The 19418-nt window shown below is 38.8% G+C and overlaps 1 protein-coding gene across 3 annotated transcripts in view; it reads left to right on the top strand.

The window, feature by feature from the left end:
- RPS6KC1 (ribosomal protein S6 kinase C1) overlaps window positions 1-17620 on the top strand; it is a 114368-nt gene extending 96748 nt beyond the window's left edge. For all 3 annotated transcript variants that reach the window (XM_077813758.1, XM_077813759.1, XM_077813760.1), the window contains 3 exons: window positions 12198-12280; window positions 13514-13609; window positions 16721-17620. In XM_077813758.1, coding sequence (XP_077669884.1) covers window positions 12198-12280; window positions 13514-13609; window positions 16721-16831 — 290 coding nt within the window. In that variant the 3' untranslated portion in view covers window positions 16832-17620. The remainder of the gene's footprint in view (window positions 1-12197; window positions 12281-13513; window positions 13610-16720) is intronic.
- The last annotated feature ends 1798 nt before the right edge of the window (window positions 17621-19418 follow it).

The following is a 19418-nucleotide window of genomic DNA, read 5'->3' as shown; positions in this document are numbered from 1 at the left end:
TGAAATTTGACCCAGCCAGACTGAGTGATGACTGGGCCAAATTTCAGTGAGTGGCATTGCGACCGCGTGCACGGAGTCACATTGCTACTCAAATTTGGCCAGGCTGCTCCTCCATCCAGATGGAGGGGCAGTCAGGCCAGATGGTGTTGTGAGAGGGCACATAAGGAGCCTGTTCCTGTGGGGCAGAGTGCAGGGGAGTCAGCCGAGAACTCGGCCGGCGGCACTGGCTCAAGCACTGTATGGCTAAGAGAGAAGGGAGACTCTGAGTATGTCTACGCTGCAGTTAAACACCCGCAGCTGGCCCGTGTCTGCTGACTCTGGCTCACAGGGCTTGGGCCGTGGGGCTGTAAAATTGCAGTGTAAATATTTGGGTTTGGGCTGGGGCTTGAGCTGTGGGACCACAAGTAGGGAAAGGATCCCAGAGCTCCCACCTGAACCCAAATATCTGCACCACAATTTTACAGCCCTGCGGCCTAAGCCCGGCAAGCTCAAGTCAGCTGACGTGGGTTAGCCACAGGCGTTTAACATACCCTTTCTGAAGACATACCCTCTCTGGCTGAGGGAGACCTGGGGTCTGTGCAGGGAAAGGACAAGTGAGGTCCCTGCTGGGGGGGAGCAGGAGTGGAATTTGTCCCAGCAAGAAATATCTGAATGGGCGCCACTGCTACAGATCCCCTCATTTTAGAGTTCAAGCAATTTCTATCATTTTTTAAAGGTGAAAAAAGCCCAACTTTCTGTTGCCAAGGTGCATCCATCACAGTGCAAACAATGTGCTGCTGCCTTGGTAGCCCAGCCTTGCAGGAAGCTTTCTTCAACAGAACAGTAGTGGTAGCAAAGATGGAAACTCATCATTTCCCATGATATTGCCTTAATGAGGTGTGAACTTTAAATCGTAACTGTACCCATTTTAATGACTACACGATTGGAGGCCTTCTCTGCCCCTGTAAGCTCTAAACAACCAACCCCACCCTGCAGTAATGTAGTGTTGACCAAGCAGTTGGAATAACATTTAAAAATCACAAAATGCAAGAGTTAAGGCTTCCTGCACCATCATTAACTCTGCTTCAGTGCACGTTGGTAGTACCGATCTGGAGTTGTTTTGGCTAAGCCTCCAGTCCTGCAATTTGGATCAGTGTGGGCAGACCTTTGCATTCGTGGAGCCTCACTGGAACACTGCATGGGTGCAAGTATGTGTCTGCACATATCTCTCCAGTTACAGGATAGGGGTCTTCATGTGTAAATATTATATATGTGCAAGTTGACTGAGTTAATGTTGCTGTAGGATTCTTAGCTTCCACATTTCCTGAATATTAATATTTTCTGTGCAAAATGTAACAATGCATTAATGTATTGTTTTGGAAATTAATACTGTATATATTGTAAATGTTTTCAGTAACTTAACAAGAGAGTGTTGCTTTGAGTGGAGGAACATTTTATTTTGAGTAGAAGTCTCATAGTTGTACCTAGAAATAACCAATGTCACGCAGTTCAGACTTGGTCCTTAGAGCTCCCACTTTTTAATCATGCTCCAAGCCACTTGCTCATCATTAGATAGCTAATTTCAGTCTACGTCCTTCAGGTCCAGGAACACTCCAAGATTATGGGGAGATAGATGGTGCTTGAGCGATCTTCATTCTATTGAGGACCCATGTCTCTGCTCTATCATGACAGCATATTCCCCGCTTCTTAGGATAGTCTATTTTAAAATACTACTTGTACTCCACTACATTGTGAGAAACTGTTCTTTTAAGTTACTTGCTTCAGTTACACATTGCATTCTACAGAGAGATCTTATATTAAAACATTGCCCTCAAGATTCTGTTGTTATAGATACTATACAAATTACTTATTCTTGAGATGCAATTCTTTATTTGTATTAATTTTGGACATGGTTTCATCAACAGAAATGGCAGAAAATTGATCTGAAAGTTTAACATGTAACAAGATATCAACAACTTAAAATCAGACTATGTAAAAAGTCTAAAAAATATTTCAACTCCTGTGGTTACAAGTAACTCCGGAGATTGCTAGAACTGAAAGAGATGAGAGACAGAATCTCTGTTGATTCAGTAGGTTTACTTTGATTATTTCCACATTTATAGTCAGCCAATTTCCCTGACTGTGTGGGTCTTTCATAATAGTCATAGAATCATAGAAGTGTAGGACTGGAAGGGACCTCAAGAGGTCTTCTAGTTCAGTCCCCTTCACTCATGGAAGAACTAAGTATTATCTAGACCATCCCTGACAGGTGTTTTTCTAACTTGCTCTTAAAAATCTCTAATGACGGAGATTCCACAACTCCCTAGTCAATTTATTCCAGTGCTCAATTACCCTGACAGGAAATTTTTCCTAATGTTCAACCTAAATCACCCTTGCTGCAATTTAAGCCCATTGTTTCTTGTCCTATCTTCAGAGGTTAAAGACAACAACTTTTCTCTCTCCTCCTTGTAACAACCTTTTATGTATTTGAAAACTGTTATCCTGTCCCCCCTCAGTCTTCTCTTCTCTAGACTAAACAAACCAAATTTTTTCAATCTTCCCTCGTAGGTCATGTTTTCTAGATCTTTAATCATTTTTGTTGCTCTTCTCTGGATTTTCTCCAATTTGTCCACATCTTTCCTGAAATGTGATGCCCAGAACGGGACACAATACGCCGGCTGAGGCCTAATCAGCATGGAGTAGAGCATAGTTACTTCTTGTGTCTTGTTTACAACACTCCTGCTAATACATCCCAGCATGATGTTTGCTTTTTTTGCAACGGTGTTACACTGTTGACTCATATTTAGCTTGTGATCCATTAGGACCCCCAGATTCCTTTCCACAGTACTCCTTCCTAGGCAGTCATTTCCCATTTTGTATGTGTGCAACTGATTGTTCCTTCCTAAGTGGAATACTTTGCATTTGTCCTTATTGAATTTCATTCTATTTCCTTTAGACCATTTCTCCAGTTTGTTCTGATCATTATAAATTTTAATCCTATTCGCCAAAGCACTCCCGGCTTGGTATCATCCACAAACTTTATCAGTATACTCTCTATGCCATTATCTAAATAATTGATGAAGATATTGTACAGAACCTGACCCAGAACTGATCCCTGTGGGACACCACTCGATATGCCCTTCCAGCTTGACTGTGAACCACTGATAACTACTTTCTACGAATGGTTTTCCAACTAGTTATGCACCCATTTTATAGAAGCTCCATCTAGGTTGTATTTCCTTAGTTTGTTTGAGATGGTCATGTGAGACAGTAACAAAAGCTTTACTGAAGTTAAAATATACCACATCTACTGCTCTCTCCCTCCCCGCATCCACAAGACTTGTTACCCTGTCAAAGAAAGCTACTAGCTTGGTTTGACAGGATTTGTTCTTGACAAATCCATGCTGATTGTTACTTATCACCTTATTATCTTCTAGGTGTTTGCAAATTGATTGCTTAATTATTTGCTCCATTATCTTTCCGGGTACTGAAGTTAAGCTGACTGGTCTGTAATTCCCCAGGTTGTCGTTATTCCCCTTTTTATAGATTGGTACTATACTTCCCATTTTCTAGTCCTCCATTATCTCTCCCATCTTCCATGACTTTTTGAAGATAATTGCTAATGGCTCAGATATCTCCTCAGTCAGCTTGAGTATTCTAGGATGTATTTCATCAGGCCCTGGTGACTTAAAGACCTCTAACTTTTCTAAGTAATTTTTAACTTGTTCTTTCCCTATTTTAGCCTCGGATCCTACCTCATTTTCACCGGCATTCACTATGTTAAACGTCCAATTGCTACTAACCTTTTTGGTTGTAAGAAGCTCTTTGTTTACCAATGTACTAGCATTCCAGAATCTACTCACTGGAATGGCTTAAGAAAATGGCATTTTAGTATTAAAGTCTCTCTTCAGTGGGGCTCATTATAGGGGCAGAAGTCCCTCCATGTGGAGGTCATTGCAGGATCAAGGCCTAAGAAATCACTCTAAAAACTTATTGAATACCAGAGTATAGAACAGTATCTATTTTTTTTAATAAAATAACCAACACTATTATAGAAACAGCCATCACAGCCTTTAGAGTATGAAAAACAAGCAATTGTCACTCTCACTCAAACCCATCAAGAGCTGAGATGAAATGTGACTGTGTATGTATAAAATATATTGTTTTCCTGCCCTTTATATATATAGGGCATTATATATATAAAGGGCAGGAAAACAATATATTTTATATAAAATAAAAGGAAAGTCTCCTTACTAATGGTAAAGCAGCGAGAAAATGGAAAAAAACAAAGATTTAAAAAGTTCCCCAGGATATCCTTGTGACAACATAGTCAACTTTCTGTAAAATAGCAATATAATTTTATATCTTGCATACATTAAAAGCCTCTTTGAGAGAAATCTTTTGCAAGAAGGTACATTTCTTACAGTTGACCAGCAGGTGGCATTGTACCATTAATGGATTTATGCTGTTGTCTGCCTGGCACCCTTCTTTGGCTTACTTTAGATAAGATCTACAGAGTGGAGAAAAGCTTTGTTGTAATTATTTGCATAACAAGAACTGTACTTTCAAGCTTTGTGAGTTGTAGAGCGTTCTAGCATGGTATAGATGGTTAAAAGTGGAAAGTCCCTTAGCTCCTTGGTAGATCTACTTTAATAAAGTTCAGGCTGAAATAAATAACGCAATAACAAAGCTATCTGCAGATACTTAAAAGTAGTGCCTATATTATACTTTGATTAATAGCCAACCCAAATCTTTGCTGTCCACCCATGATAAGTCAGTTTTTCTTTCTTTGAACTATAAGGGAAATGACGATGACTTATAATTCATTCCTCATAAACTCAGCACCATTAAGAGTAAAAAATGTGGATTTGTTTTTGGCCAAGATTAATGAACTATAAATAACAAATGTGTTTAACTAATAAATTATAAGGCCACAGATGAGAATTTTCACTGCATTAACTCTGAAATGCATAATGTTTTCTTACAATCCCCTTTTTACATTATTTTTTTGTTTTCTAAATAGTCTTAAAATGTGCTAAGCTGCTGATGTTTGAATAAAGTGTAAAGTTGTCACCAGATCATGATGACAATGATTCACTTCTGTTTAAAGTCCTTTGCTCTCAGTGCCCCCTGAGAACTCTTATCGCATATTTGTTCAAAAAACAACAAACCCCCCCCCCCAACACACAGCCTATTATCCACCCCCTCCCCATGCTTTATAATATCAGCAGAGTAACTTTTTTATCTCTTGGTTAATGTGCCTTGGTATTTTGAGGGGGGAAAAATTCCAGTAACAGATTCAATTTACAAGGACAGAAACTTGAGCAAATGCCAAGTTAGCAGGGGGGCCATTATTCTGCTCTATAAATACGTTTGAAAAAGACACACACACACACACACACACACCTGTGAATCAACATGTTTTGGTCAAAGTGAGGGGAAAGCAAGATAGATAATTTTTTGAAATGCAAATGATCACCTTCTGTTATTTAAGTACAGTTTTTGCCCACTTTGTGATCTTAGATTTGCCTAAGAGTCATTTTCATGTAAATAATGCAGTAATCGTATTACACTCTTGGTAGGACATAGATAACCACAAGTTTGTAAAACTAAAACTGAAACTTTTAAAAGACCCTAGCCATTGTTTGTTTATATCTGTGAAAAAGGCAAAACATGAATGGCTGCAGCCATATCAAGAGCATCTGGAGCCAGACCTGATCAAGATTAGGTCTCGTTGAGAAAGCAAAAACAAGTCGTTTTGGTATATTTTGTATCTCTGAATTCTAAAGCAAAGTGCAGCAGAAAAAAATCTACGGCTTTAACACGTGAATGTGCATCTTGTACCCCACCCCCCCATACTGTAGGGTGTATTGATTTATTTTAAATCAAGGCGATTTAAAATCATGATTTAAATCACCAAGTGGGAAGCCTCGATTTACATAATCTATTTTAATCAACTTTTCCATTTGAACTTCACGTATTTTCTAAAGAAAGGTGCATTCTTACTGGTTGACATAACCATTAAAAAGTCAATTTACAATTAAATCGAGCCTTTACAGTAGATTTGGCACACCTTTTTGCTACCAAGTGATGTCATACACGATGGTGTTTCCTGGAATCAGAGGCCAGGCCCCAATGCCTGTGATGACTTTGCCAGTCAGTGTCTTGCACCAGTAGTGCAGCCCCTGGGGCCCCCCACAGGATCAGGCCCTTAATACAGTATATGATCTATTGTGCCATATTTATAAAGCTTGACCTCAAAAGTTAAGATTTTTTCCCCCTTGTTTGATTCTTTCTTTATAAATTGTAATTCAAAGTTTTTGATAGTCTCCTGGATTCAGAATATTTATCTTTTTATTTTAAGGTTTTCAGAGATTTAGGCCTTACTATATTTTATAATGATTTCAGGTTTTATTTGAATCAGGTTTTTTTTTTTTTTAAATAAAAGCTTATTGTTATAATTTAAAGTACAAAATAAAAAAAAAATCTGATTTAAATAAAAAATAAATAATTGATTTTTTTTTTTTATCCACCTTGCCATACTGTATATGTCAAACATCCAAATCCCCCAGCTAGTTAGAAGGGAAAAGTCCTATCTACTTAGGGTGACCAGGCAGCAAATGTGAAAAATTGGGACAGGGGGTAGGGGGTTATAGGAGCCTTTATAAGAAAAAGACTCAAAAATTGGGACTGTCCCTATAAAATCGGGACATCTGGTCACCCTATATCTAGTCCAGAGGTCTAGATTTCGCAATTGAAACGTTGTAGATGAAAAGTGCTGGGCTTTTCTGAACAAATAAGAAAATCCAATACCACTTTTTAGCAACAGGATTGCAGTATGTAAACTTACGATTCACCTCAGATATCACCCCACCATACAAGGATGGCATTTTTTTCATTGGTATATCACAGCTGTGAAATCTAGCCCTCTGATAATGCAATGGTAATGAGAGAACAGATGAGTTATGAAGTCCCATTTCTCCCACCTGCTCTTTTTTCCCTCTAACAGTGAATCTTGAACAGTGAATCTTGAAAAAGCTGAGTGTGTAGAAAGACAGATACATAGTTGAGATTTTCAAGACAGCAAGGAGATCTAACTACATAATTTCCATCAATTTTTCTTGTAGGATATGTGAAGGAAATACAGTCCTAGTCACATACCCTCATGTTTTGATGACTTCACAAGACACTTGATGTGATCAGGATCCCATGTGCATGCTATATTCTCTGTATATGGATGCACACAAGTATATCAGTATATTTGGTTTGATCTAAACCAGTATTTAGTGTATACTATACAAAGCCTACCCAAATAAAAGATTTGTAGATACAAATTTTAGTCCAAAAAAAGCCCAAATTGCTTCATACCACAAGTTGATATCCATGCTCCCAGATGTGAAATGACAGCTTCTCTTCTTCTCTTAGACAATTTTCTATAAGGAAGAAACATGCGGCTGATGGTTGGAAGCACACAATATTAAAAGTCAAAAATATCAGCAACATTGGTCTTTATGGCATGATGTTTATTTGCTGGACAAATATATCCCACCCCATGTTACCAATTACCTGAAGCCTTGTGTATCTGTATATCTAACTTTCAGTGTGAGGTTGCTGATATTAAGTACTACTGTTCTGTAGTCTAGCCATTTCATTTGGAGTAGATTGTTTAAGAAAGTAGATTAAAATATAATTGACCCCTAGAAATCAAAGGGAGGGTTGGTCTAATGATTATAGTGAGAGACTAAACTCCATGGGTTCTATTTCTGGCTTTGCCATTCACTTGCTGTGTGAACTTTTATATACTGGTGTGATCCTAAATGCAAAGGAGAAAGCATTATGACCAAATCACTTATGTGATGTGGTATTTAGTTACTGTATCTTATGAGATCTTGGCTGACCGAATCTGTGTGGAGTAAATTGGCTTTGGTTCCTTTTATCTGGTTCTTTGCAAATGCTCCTTTACATTTATAATACTAAATTAAAATGCAAAGCTTTTAAATTAGGACTATAAGGCAAATAGATTGTCTGAACTCTAATGGCTATACATGGCAGCAGAGAATGGTAAACACCATGTCTATCATTTTCAGGGGGTTGAGCTTGTCCCTCCCCATTCCTCCCACCCCTCATCAGTCCTCCTTAATGGATTTGGCTGGGTACCACAGTGGCACCTGATGGTAATTCAGACTGGAGTTTTGGGTTCTGAGTTTTGGTTTCTGGCCAATGGAAAAACTATACTAGATGTTTACAATATTTCCACTAGAAATGCAGTATAGATGAAAAGGACTCCTCAAAACTTGAAATAATTATCATGATCAATCAACCAAAAGTCAAATGGTATCTTTTTTTTTTTTAAGCTTAGGAGAAACCTCTCAGTACAAAACTCTAGAGCTTCTGAATATTAGGTTAAGCAATGCCTCTACTTACTTTCAGAAATGAACTTATTTTCATGTGTACTACCTTCAGGACTTTTGCCTGAACTAATTCAAATGTCATCTTTTGGGAATTAGTTTCTCCTGGAAAACTTGACTGAATTTTGTTCCAGGTAATTGAAAGACAAGGAGACCTGGCCTAAATTGCATCGTGACTGCAAGTCCACTGGACTGCCTCTGAACCCAGTATCTTTTGTTCCAAAATCTAGCACTGCACTGCTCAACAGATCTTATGGGCAGCTCCAGATCAGGTGCATTTGGGAGAAAAAATTTTCCTGTGCCTTTTTGTATAAAACTTTTTGAGATCTTTTAGCATGAAGAGTGGTATTTCAATGTAAGGTATTGTACCATTATTGTATGCATTTTATAAAGGACAACAGGCAAAGTGCATCTTGGTTACGATATTAATAACTGTGTAAAGGATTTGGTTCCAAAATAGATTAGTTTGGGCTCCCCTTTCTACTCTAGAACTGGCTTGAATGTTTGCAAAATAAATTGAAAATAAATAAACAACTCTATCAGCTGCATATCAGGAAGGAAGGTACCACTATGTATAATATAAATGTTCAGATAAATACTGGGGGGAGGTAGGAAGGAAAGAAGGCCTTTCAGTCAAGACCAGCCACTATATCAGAAGAATAGCACTGAACCTCTTCACAGAAGCTGTTTATCTGCACCATCTGTCTGTGAGTGAAAGTGGTTAGCATTTCACAAAGCTTGTCTTAGCAATAGGTGTTGCAGGTAAAGTATTTCTGTGCAGGAATTTAGCACTGTTGTGCTGCATTACCTGATTCTGGCTGTCCCGTGGATATGGTTTATGTGGAAAAGAAAGCAGCTCTTTCCCTTTAGTCAAGTTACATTAAGGTTGGATGAACTACTGATTTGTTCACCCTGTCATCTTTTGCAGTTGAAAGGATCTTGTGATCTTGTATACTGTTAATCCTAGGAAACACTAGCACCTGTGTCCGTGTCCGAATGTGAATAGGGTCCTCAATTTAAAGGTTGATAAAGGACTGGCACAAATATGCCGAAGTTATTCACTTAGTTCTTATAGGCACTACCATTTATTGTCTAAATTACTTTGCTGATGGATAGAGATGAAAATGTTTTCTTAGTGAGGGCAGATATTGTGGTTCACATTTAGTGCAATATTAAAGCTTTGAAAAGCATATGCACTGTGTGGTATTACATTAGCTGGCTTCTGTGTATGACTTGAAAGCTCTTCATAACCTTTTTTCTAAATTTTCCCATGAGTGTAGTCGAGATAAAAATGCAGTAATATTGACATGACATTCTGAACTTATTACTATCAATGTATTGCATCAAAAGTAATGTGACCTGCTCAAAGTAACGGAATGTAAACAGCATTTGTTTATATGTAGCATTTTCAATGACTTTTTAAGGAAAACATCTTACTTTGATTTTGAAAGTGAAAACAGTGGGGGGTGGGAAGGCAAAGCAGCACCTAAGGAGGTACGGGTGGTGGTGGAATGGGAGGAAAGTAAAGCTAATTTCAATGTTGATTAGTACCTATGGATGCTTTACCTAGGTGGCTTTTACAGTTAACATTTTGTTTTTGGTGACTAACCATTTAGACTCTATAAACCACGTGAACAATCTTGCCAGAACCCTCAGTGCAAGTTGAACCTTGTATTTGGTGGCTGTTTCTATTTATCCTAATTATATCATTTTAATGGTGTTTGGGGATGAAAACGACAGGAGGATTTGGTGTCTGAATGTTGTGGCTCACATAGGTAAGAGACTGGAAATGATACAACTCTCCATTTATAATTTGACAGTTTTCTAATGGTTAGACTTCAGGCCTTGGAGTCGGAAGAACTGGGTTCTTGTCCCCACTTTGCCACGTAATCAATCTCTGTTTCAGCTTGACCTTCTGCAAAATGAGTGAATTAATACGTAACCACCTCTTGTAAATAGCTCTGAGGTTCTCTGGTAGAGTTTGATTCTGGGCTTGATTCTGCAAATAACCCATCAGAGTCTGTTACTACCAAGGATTGTATTGCTTTAACTATCCTAGTAAATTTTCTAGTGTAGATAGTGTGTTAGTTAAAGAAATACTGCCCCATGTGTGTGGTACTAGAGAATGTAAAAAGGAGCTGTATTAAGGGAGTCCTGCAAGGGCTGAGCATCTTGAAGTTGCATTGCAGCTAATGGGAGTGGGAGTGCTCGTCACTCCACATCTTGCAGGATTGGGTTCTCAATGTTTCTGTGTGTCGGGTGGAGAGCTGTAGTCACTGTTCTGCTCTCCCCTGCTACAGGAATCTGATGCATTTGTAGTTCTTTTTCTGCCATCTTCATTTTAATCTGCATAAAAGGATACACAGTAGTTTTTTCTAACCTGGCATAATGTGTTTCATAGCAACTGCCATGTGACTGTATACTAATCAATGTTCTGTGTTTGGAATCTGGGGTGGATTTTGACACTAAAGCAATTTTAGTGCAGCTATTGAATTTTTGACAGTCAAAATTAAGATTTTCTTTTTCCTGCAGTCTATTATGCCTCCTGTTTTAAAGCAGACAGCTTGGTTGGTTTTTTTGTTTGTTTGTTTGTTTTTTAACCTGACTTTCAGTCAAGGACAGGTGCTTTCTTTTTGCTATCACCATGGGTGTGCAACTGCGTATGATGTGAGTGTACACAGGCCACACTGCTCTCTGGTGTCTGCTGTCTCCTGAGCATAAAGAATAACGAAATAGTCTGGATGGCTGGTGGGTATTAGGCATGGGAGTTTTTACCATGTAGGTAGGTAGTTGATTTGAATCTGGTCCAGTTGGTAGCAACTTTCAGTTACTAAATTCTGATGGCTGTTGAATAGCCTCTGTGAAATCCTGCATGAGCACAGTGGGTTGGACTAGATGACCTCTTGAGGTTCCTTCCAGCCCTACATTTCTATGATTCCATGAAATGATTTTATGGTCTCAGTCCAGTTTCCAGTGGACTCGTGTCCTCCTCTTAAAGTGACATCCTCCTTGGCAACCTCCAAGATCAAGGATTGGTTATGAGATAACTGAACTATCCTTTCACCTTCTAGAACAGAACTGAGATATTGCAGTGGTCCTGTCATGCCTGGACTGCAGGGCTGGCCCTAGACCAAATGGCACCCCAGGCGAGGAGCATCTTTGGTGCCCACCCCTCCATTTGTTAAACTTTTGAATACCTTATTTTTTATCAAATTTGTGGCTCATTTCATGACTTTGATGCACGATTTGCATGCATGATTTATCCCTGTCATGTAAGAAGATAAATTTGCATGCTAGGATCTGTAAATCTGTATTTATTCATGCCATATATAAGCGAATAAAGACAAATTCAGTGCCCCCGCCACCCCCTCCCCCCAAGCCCAGCACCTAAGGCGGTTGCCTGGGTCACCTGCCCCTAAATCCAGCCCTGATGGACTGTACCTAATTTATGAAGAAATGGATTTCAGTTTTAAGAATGTTTAATCGGTCCCCTTTCACCAGCCCTAAATTCACTAAACAAATTTTGTTGTACAAGGAAACATTGCAGTCCAGTGGAGAGGAATCCTTGCCCATGTGCCTACTGGTATTGAAACTGTCCGTACTGTGCAAGTCATGAGGAAATAATAAATCTGCATCGAAAAATGCAGCCTACGATAGGTAGCTAAAGGGCTCAGTAGCATGCAGGCATAACGAAAGCTTTGTAGTGCTTAGTGTATGCGCAATCAGCATTAAATAGACACCTTGTAAATCAATATTAATTTTGAAGGTGAAACTGACTTTTCAATCTTAATCTAAATGTCTTGTGTTCAGAGGTTGGAGCTATTCTAGAAGAGACAGAAGCTTGTGATTGGTGGAGTCTAGGTGCCATTCTCTTCGAACTCCTCACTGGAAAGGTAGGCACTGGTGCAGGTATGCAATCAAACAAACATGGAGGCACCATCCTTCCAGAAGCAATTGTGCCTGAGCATGCTTTTATTACTATCTCCCCCTCGTCTGTGTTCTTCAGACCTGAGCTGCATAGACTTGCCTGGCTTGCACAGGATCAGAAGAACAGTGCAGGTTTTTCAGGGATTCAAACTTGTTCAAGCTTCAGCACAAAAACTTGGTAAAGTTGTATTTACCATATTGCAATTTTGAGGTTAATAATAATAATAAAAAAGCCACGATTATTCTTTAATAATCCTTCCCTACTTTTTTCAATGCATATGTCCAGCATTTGTACACTAATACAAATGTTAGTGCTGAAGCTATTGGATATCAGTCCAGGGAGCAGTATAGACCTACATATGTGGTACTGACATGAATTCAGGTTTGAGCTGGGTCTGCAGTGAAATGTCGATTATTTAATCAATTTCCATATAGATTGACCACCCTGTCAGTAAAATGGATTTCACCTCCTCCCCTCTTATTGCTTGTTCTCATATGGCCCAGTTTGATATCTCTCCTGCATATGTTCTAATGCATGCATATACTAGGATCAATAATTTTAAAGTATAATGTATGAGGTTAATGTGCTTAAGTGATGATATGTAGTTAGCCCATACAGAAGCAGGTGGTAGAAACAGACATTACTGCTTATTGGGGAAAACTACTCAGTATTCTAAAAAATGAGTAGCTGACCAAATCAGATTTGTTGGGGGACTTGGACAATCGTAGCAGTTTCATTTTGAACAAAATCCAAGAATCCAATTGACCAAAAGTAGGAGAAAGATAAAGTCTGGGGGGAGAGGAAGAGGTTTAAAATATAAATTGTATAAAAACATAAAAAGAAAAGGAGTGCTTGTGGCACCTTAGAGACTAACCAATTTATTTGAGCATAAGCTTTCGTGAGCTACAGCTCACTTCATCGGATGTAGCTCACGAAAGCTCATGCTCAAATAAATTGGTTAGTCTCTAAGGTGCCACAAGTACTCCTTTTCTTTTTCCGAATACAGACTAACACGGCTGTTACTCTGAAACCTATAAAAACATAGTTCCAGGAGAACTTCAAGTACCTTCATATTATACTCTGAGGTTTGCTTTTTATTCGTCAGAGGATTGCTCTAAGTACAGTGTTTGCATCAGTGTGCACCTATACTATCTTTGTATTATGTTGGTTAAGAAGTGTTCCTGATTGATTGTTTCAGACTCTGGCTGAGTGTCATCCAGCAGGAATAAACACTCACGCTTCTTTGAACATGCCAGATCACGTATCCAAAGAGGCCAGATCACTCATTCAGCAGGTAATTTAACAGGGAATGTATTTTACATACGTAAGCATACATATATATATATATACAAACGTTTCTAACTGCTGTAGCAGTGAAATAACCTAACTATAAAAAGCTGACTGCAGGGTTGTAGGCAGCCCTCTTGTCATTGCATATGAATTTTGCATGAATATATTGTTACATCTGGAAATTCTGACTTCTGATGCCAGACTTCTAAGTAGAGGACTAAGAGTTTAACATTGACTTCAAAGGGAGAAAAGTTAAGCCAATGCTGAGTGCTTTTGAAAATTGTCTTGTGGTATACAACCATTTTAGGAGTTTTGTCCTAAATCCATCCAAAGTATTTCCATGAACATTTTAATTCAATCCAAAAATACCAATACCAATATAGCAAGCTACCTTCAGACACTAAATAATCCGTAACTTACTGTTATGTTAACCATACCTATGACATTGCTATAGTTGAAAATGTGTGACTACTCTCCATGAAGGAAGAGAACTTCAAGGCATCCCTTAAGGATGGAAGACAAGTGTAATTTAAAGTGTGAATAATCTGGCTTTTGCAACAGAAAGATAATTTTTAATACATCGTCCATTAGAGGATTGAAGCAAAGGGGTGCTGGCTTGAAAGAAAATACACAGCCTTCCAGGTCGATGTGTCTTGTATTAAAGTTTTTTAAACATTGAGGGAAAGGACAAGACTTGCTGTTTTCTAGCTCTCCGTGTTAGGTGGTCATGACTGATAACACAAGATGCTGAAATATGCTTATGCATGAACAGCATAGAATTGTAATGAATGCACTTCTCCTTTCTCTCCTCCTTACGTATTCATTAATTTCAAACAAAACATGGGAACCTACCATAGGTATGACTGACTCCATTTGCACAGGGTAAGTTATATATGGTGGTTTTGTAGTTTGGACTTTGGATGAAGAGCATCTGGCTTAAAAGCTACACATCACTTAGGAACTCAGTCTTGATTTGAACACTGTTGAAACCCAAGGAAAGAGACTTAAAACTTGACCATCTAAAGGAACCAATGGCAGACTGACTTCTGTATCTTTCTACTAAGCCACTGATTTATGGTCAGTCAGTCATATTGTAATACGGAACCAATTCCAGTGCCAGTCTTGCACCCACAGGTGTCATGTTACTAAAGTGTGTGAGAAATAGATGAACAATGCACAGTGAAGGAAATATCTCATGTATGCTTATAGAGCTGGAGACTTACTAGGTGCTGTAGTCCACTTCTCTCTGACAGTGTAAGGATTGGTCTCTGTTGTAAATTTACTTGTGTTTTTGTCTGGTCCACTTGTAAATCTACTAAACAGCGGAGTGTCTACCATTTACAGTTTGAAGTGACACACAGATATATAGTATAGCCTTCACTTTCAGGCAACTTCAAACTGATAACAAGATCATATCTGTTGGGGTCATAGCTCAGGTTAAGTCCTCATGTGCAGTCTGGTGACTTATAGGATGGAGGTTCGGCTCCATAGGCTAGTAAATCAAACCTCTGTTGTGTGACTATCCAAGGAAACTACCATTCATTGTTGAGGAAGCCTTGTCAGGAAAAGGAAGGGTCTCTTGGCATGGTTAGCAATTTGTCATTGTGGCTTTCCTCTTCCACCCCCAAACAGGTTATGCAGGTCAGGACATCACAAAATAGCTTTCAGGGATCAGTATGCAGCTACATGGAAAACCATACCAAGTTTTGTCTCATGGCATACAGCTTCCAGTGCTGATAACTTCACTGCCTTCTTCATCTAGCCAACACCATGTCCTTCACTTAGGAGAAAACAGATTTTTTTTTCTATTTTTTTGTTTTGTTAAACAAATAAGCTAAGGTTCTTAGTTTATATTTAATTGGTATTTTGTCCTCAAGAGTTTTCTTTAGATACTTCCAAGTTTCACTGGCCAATAACATTTGCACAAATTTTTTAAGAAAAAAAGATATCTGGTATAACTTATGATGCATTTATTTTCCAAGAGTAAAGTTTTTGTCCTGGAATACAGAACTTCAGAACATAAAACTTGTTGTGCTTACTTTCCCACCTGCTGTTGCTTGTTACGTTTCAGGGGAAGGCAGCATGACAGTGACTGCATCTGCTTGTCTGCTGGCTTGTGTAAATTCTCCCAGTAATGCAGTTTGCTCCCCGAGTTATGTTTCGGGAATGAAGTTAGCTTATTTTAAATGGCAGAATCAACTTAAAATGTACAAATTAATATTCTTATGGGTTTATGCTTTTTTTGATTCTCAGGTGTAGGCATTTGAATGCATTGAGATTAGAATTCACAGTACCCCTTCATGACAAGTATGAGAAGAAACTATGTCATTAATTTATATTCTGAAGAAAGGCAAAAACTAAATTTATGCCCTGGAACTGTGTATTTTTAATATAAAAACAATCTCCAAGTCTACAAACTCTTTTCATGGCTCTTTATCAGACTATTTGAAGTTCTGCCTTAACATTCCCTTTAAAGTTACCGTTCTGCATTAAACTCAGTAGGGATAAATATTATGCTTTCCTTTCCACATGGATACAGCCTGTTTTCAATATGCTGTCTTGTTTGGAGATTGTAACTCAAGCAAAAAAGCTGTTTAGTTTTAGCAGTTTTCCATTAAACTATTGCACCAGTTTTCTCCAACATCTCAATTTTAAATTTGGATTTAATGACAACACTGTAGACTCCCTTATTTGTTATAATCATTTTGTGGAAATACTCTTTTCAGGAGATAAAAACCATTCGTAACAGTACCGTGTTCTAGGGCAGTAGAGACAGAATCATGGAACTTAAAGAAACCTCTATGTTGCCATCATCTGTGGCATTACGTTAATGCCAGGGTGTCTAAAGAGTGACCATAGGCCAAATACAACCAACAGAGTTCTACAATGCAATCCATGGCTGCCATTCTCTTAGCGTGTAATGTTCCAAAGCATTGCATGCTAGGATCTTTAGTCTCAGCAGGCTGTAACTCCATGTCCAATAAGGGGGTCTTCAATGAGCTGAGCTTTATATATGTTTGGTGTTAAAGGCTGTACCTTACTCTTAGATCTTGCTGTGACTCTTTAAGAAGCAGTACTCACTTTTACTAACTGAATTGTATGTTGTGTTTTTAAGCTTTTGCAGTTTAACCCTGTGGAGCGTCTTGGTGCTGGAGTTGCAGGTGTTGAAGACATCAAATCTCATCCATTTTTTGCCCCTGTAGATTGGGCAAATCTTTTGAGATGAAAGGAACTATGGCTCTATGAACATGCTCAGGTCTTCTGATGGACGAATTTCTCTGGCACAGAAGCACCTCTGACTTGTCATCGTTAAAGGTGTATTGAATCGCTTGGACAATATGAATAAAGGAGATGGGAATAACCATGCAAAAAGCGAATATTTTTAACACAAATCACTGAATGGACAGGGTACTAGTTTATTTTTATTGCGAGTGGCTGCTATATGTAAACCTTCTCACCAAAGGTGTGCTCTGTGTTGAAACTGTTGGGTAAGCATGTCTAGCTCTGCCAGCTTATGAATTAAGTAGAAACAGGACTCACTACAGGTGCTTCATCAGATGACAGAAGTGCATAACTCCGTAGTCCACGACAGCAGAAAGTAGGGCCTTTTATAGTGTCAACAGACTATGTCCCTGTGCTAGATGCAACTGTGGGGGAAAGGATCAAATAATTTATTAATGGTATATGCAGAACAAAATACTAAAAGTGCTTTATGCAAAACTTGGCCTATAAAACAAAAATATGTATCCATGGAAAAAAATAAGAGCTGTTGCATCATACTGTGGAATGTGTCTTGAAAGTGGCGGCATATCATTTCAAATAGTGGAAAGAGCTGTCCGCATTGTGCTTTCTCGGTTAGCAATGTCTGTGCAGAACTCTCTCTCCATAACGTTGGATGAGTTTCATGTTTAAGTCACTACAAAAAAGGGAAGTCGTTTTTCCTCAGCCAGGTAAATACTGCTTTACTAACTGAATAAGGACCAAGGAAACATGATGCTAAATAAATGTATGGATATAAAAATGAGACTCTTCTCTCTTAATTGGAGCTACCGCAGTTTCAGTTAATGAACTCTTCCTTGGCGTGTTCTCCTCTTAACCTCTCCCTCTTCAAGACCCCATTGCCCACACTCTTCTTCCTGATTAATCCTCTGGAGTCTTACTTCTTAATGATCCCAACAATATGAGTGGCTTGGCCCACTCTCATGATCTGTTTCCAGGTGCAGAAGAACCAGGGGACTTGTCGGTCCCAACTGAGAGAGCAACAACTAAGCAAACTCTGGGTGGGAATTGGATTGAGACAATTGGCTGAACTGTTTGGTGAGTAGTGGGATATAAGGGAGGGAATGGAGAGAAGGGAGCTAAGAAATGAAGAGTATTTATTGCCTTAGTTTTGCTTTTTTTTTATTGCAGCTCCCCAACTATGCCAATCCATGTCCTGATGTGTACATAAATACAGTATAGACAGATTCTTTTACATATAATGTATTTGTATTTGTTTTTAAATGTCCCTTTACCCTAGTTTTATCCGGAGAACAAAGGGCAAATCCCTTTGCGAAAGAGAGGCTTCAGCAATCATTACTGTATTTAAAAAAAATATTTTTTTGCTCCTATTTGTATTTTAGCAACATATTTTATGGGCACTCCCAAAAGTGCATCTGCACAGTCTCCATCTGTTAGACACGAGGTCTGTGTATTAAAATAAAGTGGAAAAGGAAAATACTTCACTTAAACAAAGGAAATCTGGAAACTTTTTTTCCTTTTTAAATTATTCCACTCACCTCTTTTTTTTTTTTTTTTTTTCCCTTCTTGTGATCAGAACTCCAGCAGAGGGGCTGCAACAACAGGGCAGGTTGTAACCAGGTCACCAGTATCATTGCCTATGGAGTGCTGTCCAAGATGACATCACTCTCAGAAATTGCATTTCAACCTACCACCCTCTGGCTTCATAACAGGAACTCCCTCAGGTGAGCCACAGGAACAACTTCCTGTGCCGAGCTGGTAGGAAATCTCTAATGCTCAGACCAAGCTGTTGCAGAGCTTCCTTCCAGCAGTGCCCTAGCTGTGACTTTGGAAGGAGATCTCTTTGCTCAAGTGAATCCTCCCTTCCCTCAGCCACCTGACTCAATCCCTGGGGCTCTCTATACGGTAACACTATCAGATAAATATGGTCTGTTGGCTTATTCCATTGTGGTAGTTTGCCAGTAACTTTTTAAAAACACTTTTCTTGTTGTCTTGGTAATTTAAAGATACCAGTCTAGCCTAGTTCTAACCACTCAGCTTGTGTCTATGTGCAGTTTGCCGTCAAGGGCAAGGCAAAATGATATGTAAACACAGCCTGAAATCCAAAAATCAAGAAGAAAGAAAACGCCATTCCGGAAGCGACCAAATAACCATTTATATTTTCAGTGGAAAGTATGCGGTTTAGTTAATGACATCCAAATATATCTTGAACTTTTTATTTGAATGCTGTCAATAGTTCCTCCTTCAGCGTGGGGTGGGGGTGGAATCTGTGTCATAGACAATATAAGGAAGCTGTCACTTGAGAATGCAACTTGCCCTAAATAGTTCTTTGATGTCCTATGTTTTTAATAACCATACCACTAAATAGACTATTTGTATCCCCTAAAGCAAACACAATTTCCGAGCTGATACATGAAAAGGTGGTTTCTGCCATTGCTCCTATTGCTGGATGTCACACAACTTTGGTGTTAAATATATTGGTTTCACAAAGCTGTGGGGCCAAATTCAGCCTGCTGTTTGTGGATTTCAAATTCAGCCATGGAAGGCCAATGGAGTTTCGGCCATTTCCCCCA

The sequence above is a fragment of the Eretmochelys imbricata genome, chromosome 3 (genome assembly GCF_965152235.1).
Source record: "Eretmochelys imbricata isolate rEreImb1 chromosome 3, rEreImb1.hap1, whole genome shotgun sequence".
Taxonomy (NCBI): domain Eukaryota; kingdom Metazoa; phylum Chordata; order Testudines; family Cheloniidae; genus Eretmochelys; species Eretmochelys imbricata.
The sequence above is the reverse complement of the archived record's forward strand: the minus strand, read 5'-3'. Positions and strand labels throughout refer to the sequence as shown.